The sequence below is a fragment of the Macaca nemestrina genome, chromosome 7 (genome assembly GCF_043159975.1).
Source record: "Macaca nemestrina isolate mMacNem1 chromosome 7, mMacNem.hap1, whole genome shotgun sequence".
Classification (NCBI taxonomy): Eukaryota; Metazoa; Chordata; class Mammalia; order Primates; family Cercopithecidae; genus Macaca; species Macaca nemestrina.
This window is the reverse complement of record NC_092131.1, coordinates 161,780,445-161,789,227: the sequence shown is the minus strand read 5'-3', so window position 1 is coordinate 161,789,227 and position 8,783 is coordinate 161,780,445. Positions and strand designations below refer to the sequence as shown.

At 52.8% G+C, this 8,783-nt stretch overlaps 1 protein-coding gene across 4 annotated transcripts; it reads left to right on the top strand.

Annotated features, from left to right (window-relative positions):
* Positions 1-1,532: 1,532 nt before the first annotated feature.
* On the top strand, positions 1,533-7,281 carry LOC105492308 (uncharacterized). Of its 4 annotated transcripts, XM_071067100.1 has the most exons (4): positions 1,533-1,660; positions 3,803-3,850; positions 4,943-5,214; positions 6,920-7,281. In XM_071067100.1, the coding sequence occupies exon 4, from the start codon at positions 6,942-6,944 to the stop codon at positions 7,221-7,223; it is 282 nt and encodes a 93-aa protein (XP_070923201.1). In that variant the 5' UTR covers positions 1,533-1,660; positions 3,803-3,850; positions 4,943-5,214; positions 6,920-6,941; the 3' UTR covers positions 7,224-7,281. The 4 variants fall into 4 exon arrangements, 3 of the variants coding, with proteins under 3 accessions (XP_070923201.1, XP_070923202.1, XP_070923200.1); XM_071067101.1 differs by lacking the exon at positions 4,943-5,214; XM_071067099.1 differs by having other exon boundaries at positions 4,943-7,281.
* The last annotated feature ends 1,502 nt before the right edge of the window (positions 7,282-8,783 follow it).

Genomic DNA, 8,783 nt, shown 5'->3' with positions numbered 1-8,783 from the left:
AAGTCCTTTGACCAACAATGTTAGCAAAGCAGGCTGGAATTTTTCAGAAGAGCGTTCCTAAAAGGAGAGATTACCTAAGGTGAAGAAAGGGCCCGGGCTCTAGACTCAAATAGTCCACAGTTGGGACTAACTACACACTTGGTGGGTGACCTCAAGCAGATTTCTTAATGTCTCTGAACCCTGGCATGCTTTAATCCATAAAAGAGGGGAAGATCATAACTGTTACCTCCAAGAGCTGATATGAGATAACTGATACTGTAAGAGAACCTGGCACACAAACACTTTCCTGCCCACCATGGAGATAAAGGAGGATCACACTTTTCCTCCTCTCCATTTTCCAAATTGTATCCTGATGGTGGTTCTGTTACTGCTCTAATTGAGGGGATATAACGATGACTAAGAAAGCCACCACAGGCCGGGCGTTGTGGCTCACACCTGTAATCCCGATACTTTGGGAGGTCGAGGTGGGTGGATCACCTGAGGTCAGGAGTTTGAGACTAGCTGGGCTAACATGGTGAAACCCCGTCTCTACTAAAAATACAAAAGTTAGCCGGGAGTGGTGGTGGGAGCCTGCAATTCCAGCTCCTCAGATGGCTGAGGCAGGAGAATCGCTTGAACCCAGGACGCAGTGAGCTGAGATCGTACAACTGCACTCCAGCCTGGGTGACACGGCGAGACTCTGTCTCAGAAAGAAAAGAAAGAAAGAGAGAAAGAAAGAGCGGAGGAGGAGGTGGCGGAGGAGGAGGAGGTAGTGGAGAGGAGGAGGAGGAGGGAAGGAGGGAAGGAAGGAAGTCACCATAGCCCCTGCCTCTGAGGAGCCGAATCCCCACTGGGAGTAAGAGACATTAAGAGCAAGGATCCAGGGAGACAGGAGAGCTGAGCAAGGGCACCAGGTCTGCCTGCAGGAGACTAAGGAAGGCCACCATGGCTAAAGCACGCCAAGCAAGAGGTTGTGGCAGGCATCAGAGGCCACAGGGGTCAGTGCAGACCAGCTACAAGGGGCTTTCGGCGTGCAGAGCACGCTGGCAGCCTGGGCTCCCTCCCGGCCTGCCTAGATCCATCCCAAAAGTTCCCTGTTCTGTGTCTAATTTCCATTCTCAGGCTAGCTCCCTGGGCTGGGCAGCACATCTGACAATTCATGCCTGGCGCCCAAGGCAAAGATTCCACCAGGTCCTCCATTAGGGTCACTATTTCTTCCTCCACCTGCTGAAAGGAGGTAATCATCCTATCTATCTTGTAGGAGTCATTGGGTTACTAATGCAGGTGAAGCACTGCATGCCTGGCCTGGCATTCAGTAGGAGCTCTACAAATGTTCAGAGCCAGTCCCTGGTGTAAACAGCCTTGCCAGCACTGGCGACTTCTGCCTGGATTCTGTGGCATCTCATTACCATACCAGTCTGGTAACGGCTTGTTCCCCAGGCTCCCCATCACACACACACACACACACACACACACACACACACACACACACACACACACATCCTGCTTTCAACTGTCCTTTGCCCAGATAAGGATTAGCCCATCCCTCTTCATTCCCTCTAGCCTTCTGCACCTGGCCCTCCCAGTGCACCTGGTCAATCCCAGCCCCTCCCTGACCTGTACAAATACACCTGAGGACAGACAGTGCTCCAGACTTCCCGTCCCTGCTCTGAACTCTCAGGTAGGGACCTGGCTCTGCTTGCTGTTGGCTGAGGACAGGAGGGTCTCTGTGGGCTATGTTGTGTGTCCGTGTGGTCAGGGTCTCTCTAGGTGTGTATGTGCAGTGAATTGGTATCTGTGCTTCGGTGTCTCTGCGTGGGAGTGTGTGTCTGTCCATTTGCCCTGTCCCCACTCCCGTTCTGGGCCCCTGCACTTCCACTTTCTTCTTCAGTTATGATTGATTCACAGCCTTTGCCATGCCAGGCAGCAGGGCTTAGCTGAGAGTGGAAGAAACTGCATGAGGTCCCTTCCAGAGCTGCCAACTCCTGCCCCTCAAACACCTGGGCCTGAACTGGGGAGATACATTCTGAGGATTGTCTTTTCTCTTTCATCTTACCCAGATCCTGACTGGCCCTAAGGTTTTCTTTACCTCTCCTCCCTGCAAAACCCAGCCCCATGGGTCTCTTCCAGTCTAATTAATCACTCACTAAGGGAAAGGACGAGGGAGCAGGAAGGACCATGGGTATAGAACACAGGCTGACCTCAGCCGAACATTTTAGTACAAGTAGAAGCCAATGAAAACGGGAAAATGGGTAGCTCAAGAGGTGCAGGAGGCTGGGTGCAGTGGCTCATGCCTGTAATCCAGCACTTTGGGAAGCTAAGGTGAGAGAATCACTTGAGCCTAGGCAACATAGTGAGACCTTGTCTCTACAAAACAATTTTTGTTTTTGAGACAGAGTCTTGCTCTGTCACCCAGGCTGGAGTGCAGTGCTGTGATCTCGGCTCACTGCAGCCTCCGCCTCCCAGGTTCAAGCGATTCTCCTGCCTCAGCCTCCCGAGTAGCTGGGACTACAGGTGCCCACCACCATGCCCAGCTAATTTTTGTATTTTTAGTAGAGATGGAGTTTCACCATATTGGACGGGCTGGTCTCGAACTCCTGACCTCAAATGATCCACCCACCAAGGCCTCCCAAAGTGCTAGGATTACAGGCGTGAGCCGCCGTGCCCAGCCAACAAATTTTTTTAAATTAGCTGGGTGTGGTGGCACATACCTATAGTCCCAGCTGCTTGGGAGGCTAAGGTGGGACGATTGCTTGAACCCTGGAGCTCGAGGCTGCAGTGAGTTGTGATCACGCCACTGCACTCCAGCCTCAATGACAAAGCGAGACTCTGTCCCAAAAAAAATTTTTGAAGAGGCACTAAGGTTCCCTAGAAAAAAAAGAGGTTCAGGGGGCCATGTCTTGCAAGAGGCTAGCGTTGTTGTATTGGAGGCACTGTTTATTTTTGTATGCTCAGCAACCTTGTAAGTACCAGAAAGCCCTAATGTCAAGTATTTGCTCCTGGCATCACATACTACACTCCCATTTAATGGCTGAAAAAAAATGAATGTACTGTATGTTCACTGGGTCCATTCTGGGGTTGTCCATTGTGACTTGCCAGCCCCAAGCAAGACATCGCCAGCCTTGGCACCAGGGTGCCTCAGCAGCTCCATCTCATGACAGCACGGCTTGTTGGTGAATGACAAGTTGGCTCAGACTCCAAGCTCCCACCTCGTTCCAATCCTGGTGGGAGGAGACAGGTATAAGCAACTAGGATCCCATGGAAGGCTTTCCATTCACTTGTGCCCCAGGGCAAAAATCCATTCACTTGTGCCCTCAGGGGCCACCAACCCCATTCCTGTCCTAGGAACCCCTGCTCCCCTTCCCTGCTCTGGGCACACTGATCACTCCAAGATTCCTGCTCCCACACCATGCCAGCTGTTTACACAAGACAAGAGTCTGTAGGGACAGGGGTACCATGACACGGCACAGGGCAGGCACATAACATGAATAATTAGCAAATGAATGGATATTGACATCTTCCCAAGTGGAATCGAATTAACACATAATTGTGAGTATAGAGGGGGCAAGTGTAAGAGTATGGGGTGTAGGGGCTGGTACATGGTGCTGTTGTGTCTCCATCTACCCACCATGTAGGTGAACCTGCTGTGTCCATTTAACCCCCATGCCTGGAAGCTACAGTGCCAAGCTAAGCCAGAGGGAGCAGTTTTTTCCCTTTCATCCTTTGAAGGGGGTGTGTGTGTGTGTGTGTGCATCTCTGGGAGGGAGAAAGGACCAACTACAATTTAGATGACAGGAAACTAAAAGTTACCTTTTGAACACAGGTATTCTTTGTGTCATTCCCTGCTCTTACTCCAAAAATATGCACCCAGGTAAGCACTGTGGCTGGGAGGCTGGGAATTGGAAGAAGGGGGAGAGCAGTAAAGACAGGGACTATCAGTCAGCCATAACCAGTGCATGCCAAAAATGTATGTGCGTGTGTGTTTGTATGAAGGCGGTAGTAGGGATCCACAATGAAGACAAGCCCTTATATTCTGTAAAACATGTTCCAGTTTAAGAAACATGCTTACTCATGTTTCTTAACAGGGCAGGAGCTTCTCCCACTGCACACTCGAGGCCCAAGGGAGCTAGGGGTTATGCTCAGGGCAAGGCCATGGAGGTGCGGCTGGGTCGGAATCCAGAATCCAGCTCTTGGGAGCTGTGCCATTGGCTTCCCTCGAAATGAACAAAAGACTGTCCTAGCCTTTAAGAAGTAGCAGGTGGGCCGGGCGCGGTGGCTCACGCCTGTAATCCCAGCACTTTGGGAGGCCGAGGCGGGCGGATCACAAGGTCAGGAGATCGAGACCATGGTGAAACCCCGTCTCTACTAAAAATACAAAAAATTAGCCGGGCGCGGTGGCGGGCGCCTGTAGTCCCAGCTACTCAGGAGGCTGAGGCAGGAGAATGGCGTAAACCCAGGAGGCGGAGCTTGCAGTGAGCCGAGATCACACCACTGCACTCCAGCCTGGGCGACAGAGCGAGACTCCGTCTCAAAAAAAAAAAAAAAAAAGAAGTAGCAGGTGATCCCCACCAATGGGGCACTTCAGAACACGCAGGACCACTCAGGTGGGTGCTACAGAAGGAGCCCACCGGACCCACAGCTGGGCAGCCTAGATGGCCCCCGTGTGGATTTCCTGCAGGAGGGCAACACACAGCTGCACCAGGGAGATTTCCAAGTGGCAGGAGGCAGGAGCAAAGGCCAAGAGCTGAGAACAGAAGGTCATAAACAGGAGACAAAAAACAGCTCTGAGAGACTGAGCAGAGATTGGCCCAAGATACCCGGGGCGTGAAAGGGGCAGAGGACAGATGGGGAGGTTGGCAGGGCGGCTGGCACGGAGGTAGAAGCAAGAATCAGGTGAATGACAGGGTTGGCCATTATGGAGCAGCTCCAGGCTGACAGAGTTGGGACCCATACCTCCTGACAGGCGCCGCTCCACCCAGAACTCAGCCAGCCCTTGAGCACACAGGGACACACCGCTGAATCTTACATTGACTTCCAATATGTATCTTTGCTGAGAGAATGAATGAATGATTGCCAGACAAGTGACGGGCAAGTGACCACGTCTGAGAGGCCCTCTTGGGGTAGGGGTGTGGGCACGAAATCCTTAGCGCCAGGGAGAAGATAGGTTGTTTTTACTGCAGAACCAAATGACCAAAGCTGCTGCTTTTTTTCCCTTCCTTTCCCACAGGTCCGAAGGTACGAAAGTTCCTCCAATGTTCTCCCCTTTTTCCTCCCCACTGTAATGTCCTCCAGACCCCCAGCCTCCTTCCTAGACCCTCAGGGAGCAGCCACCACTTCCCCCAAATGAAAAGAAGGGAGCAGGCTCAGGCATCAGCCCTGTGGGGGAGGGGGCAGCGCTGCACTCCTCCACCCTCTGCTGGCTGCAGCCTTCTTGGCGTTCTCTCCTCTGTTTTCCCATCTGTCTCTCTCCTTTCCTCACGTCCCCTCCCTGCCCTAGCAGCCCATCCTCTCTCCTGCTGCTTCCCCGCCTGTTCTATGCTTTTCTGCTTTCCTGGCTACCCCCACAGCCTCGCTGGATGGCTGGCTTGCTCCCAAACTCCAAGCACACTATGGGGCCCCTAGGACCTACTCCTGCCAGAGAAAGGAGACTGCCTCTCCTCCACCTCTTCTCACCCACTGGCTACCACCAGCAGACTCAGTTCTTAGGCCTGGGTCTGGGTGCCAACCCCCAAACAAAAGAGCCATAAGCGGAGAGGCAGGTGGGGTGGGAAGTGGCTGTTTCCAGGCACCACTGAGCCTGGATGGGGCAGGGGCTGCTCTACCATGGTCACAGGAAAGCGCCCAGCCCTGGAGCCTGCCTCTTCCCCACTGGTACCAAGCCCTAATCAAGCCCTAGGAGGCAGAAGGAGACTGGGGAGGTATCCAGCCTGGACAGTGGGAGCATAGCCTCACTCTGCTCCACAGGGCCCCAGACCCCCAGTCCCCTATCACAGAAGCAAGGTGGTGTCTCTTGCCTGCCCCCTGGGCTTGTGGCAAGAGGAAAAAAAAAAAAAACTCCTCTGGCCTTGGGGCTTCAGGAATGATTCCAGCCAAGATGGAAGGTTAAACCACACTTTTTCCAGGCCTCTTCTGGCTGAGGCAGAAAAGCTTTTACTTTACTTTCTATTCTTCCTGATTTCTCGGGTCTGGCATCCACTCAGGAACAGGTATGAGCTCACACATACTCATGTACACAGAACCATGCACTCCATGCACGTATCTGTGTACACAGCAAGCCTGAATATGAACCCACCCACACATGTGTACACAAACATAGCTATTTTATATAAATATGGCACACACCCTGTACACACACACACACACACACACACCCATAAAAATAATACATACATCCTCACCTTGCCACCTCCTACCCTCCGTGTCCTCTCATCCTCCAACCGTCCTCCTTCTCCTCCTCAGCTCTTTCATCTCCCCTGGCCCAGCCTCCTGTCTCCCCCTGCCCTTGGCCTTCAAAGAGCTCTTCTGTAGCCTCCTCCAGCCTCACCCTTGCTCCTAAGTACAATGAGCCTGCAGTTCCTAGCATGGCAAAACCTCTAATCATTCTGCCAGGGTTCCTGGGTGAGAGAAAGGAGAAGATGAAATAATTCTGCTTCTTAGTTGCAAATAAAGTAAATTGAGGTCCAGGGAGTGGGAGTCATATCTCGGCTCAAAGAATAGAAACCAATAAATCTAGGTTGCTCCCCTTTTATCTGCTCAGTGTTCTGGCCTCACCAAGACAAAAGGTATGGGACATGCTACCCATGTCCCCAGCCCTCCACCGCAACTCCTTGGGTGCCTAGGAGTCCTGAGTCCCCCGGGGAAGTGGAGTGAGGTAGAGTTTATCTCAGGTAAGCTTAGCCCTGACCTCAGACTCTGACATTGTTCATTTGACTTTCCACAGGGGCACTGTCACTGTGGGGGGCATGGCCATCCTCCAGGTCACTGCGGGCCACCCCCCGGCCACGGCCCAGGGCCCTGCGGGCCACCCCCCGGCCACGGCCCAGGGCCCTGCGGGCCACCCCCCGGCCACGGCCCAGGGCCCTGCGGGCCACCCCCTGGCCATGGCCCAGGGCCCTGTGGGCCTCCCCCTGGCCATGGCCCAGGGCACCCACACCCTGGTCCACATCACTGAGGAAGCAGAAGAAAACAGGACACAAGATGGCAAGCCTGAGAGAATTGCCCAGCTGACCTGGAATGAGGCCTGAACCACAATCTTCTTTTCCTAATAAACAGCCTCCTAGAGGTCACGTTCTATTATTTAAAGAGCCTGTCTTCCTTCATATCCAACCTGGCTGTCAGAGGACCCAGTTGTCTCCAAGCTCCCTAGTTGTGAAGATGGGGCAACCATCCTGGCATTCTCAGAAGCTCAATGCTATGTTGCTCACTATAAATGGCTGTGTAAGGTCACCTCTCCTTTCCTTTTCACTCCTGTCCCCTCCCATCGAGGGACCTCAAGTGTGGCCTCATTACCCCTGTGCCATCCTGTACATCCCGATCTGGTGGGCCTTCCAAGGTTGCAATTTGCATGCCTCACTCTACAGACCAGAGGCCTCCCTCCAATCCAGATGGATTTCTCACCATTCTCTGAAAACACACTGAACTTTCCAGCCTCCTTACCTTTGTTTGCACAGGTAAGGAAGAATGCCCCCACCCCAGGTCAGGAATGCCTTCCCTCTTTCCTACCTCCACATTTCAAAGCCTAGCCTTTCTTCCAAGCCAGCTGAAGTCCACCATCTCCAAGAAGCCTTCTCTAAGGCCTCTTAGGAAGAAAGAGGTCCTTCCTCTTTGCATACTGTCCCCTTCTCTGCAGCAAGCTGCAGAAAAGAGATGGTAGCAGTCACTTCATGGGCTTGATCATATCTTGCCTATTGGCATCAATTTATAGGCTGGCCCTTTATCTCTCCAACCAAGTATAAGCTATTCAGGGCAGACCCAACACTTCTACACCTCTAGATTCTTCCACCCCATTCCTTATGACCTGTGTCTTACACAGATTGGCATTGGCACACATTTTTGGGATACCTATAATCCAAGTGTCTCTGCTCAGCCCCATGTCTTCAACCAAGGCCTCTCCCTGCACAAGTAACCAGACCCTGAACAGCCTGCTTGCCGTAAAACCCTTTCTGCCTAGTCAAATCCCACATCCGGGATCCACTCCACTCCCTGCCCCCCGCCGGCTTTTCACACTGCCAATATCTATTCTAGTTCTAGACCCCTTAGCCAGGCCTGTCCACAGTCCATCATACCCAAATGTGCTCTACTCACAGCTACTCCCTGGTGGGGGAGGTGGCACTGGAGTCAGTGGCTATTGGGCACCTCCCAGTGCCCTGGAGTTGGTGGCTATTGGGCACCTCCTAGGCTGAGGTGGGGGGACAGGGGTGACTATAAAAAAGGATCTGGGATCATTCAATATACCCTTATAACAAACCTGCACATGTACCCTCTGAATCAAAAATTAACCTTAGCCTACTGTGATTTGTTTGCTTTATAAACCTTTTAAATCTTAAAAAAGAAAGAGAAAGATCTGGGGATGATCTGAGTGCCTCTCTTCTTCCCCCCACCCCCGCTCCACCAGACTCCGCACTTGAATAACGGAGTCAGGGCTCCACATCTGAGGGGTGCACATTCAGTTCCAAGTCGAGGTCCAGAAGAATGGGAAGAAAGACCCAAGCTGATGCCTCGCCCCACTGGGGAGGGGAGGAGAACGCTGAGCGAGCCGGGAACCTAGCAGGCCTGAAGCCGCCCGCCTCTCGACCCGGGGCGTC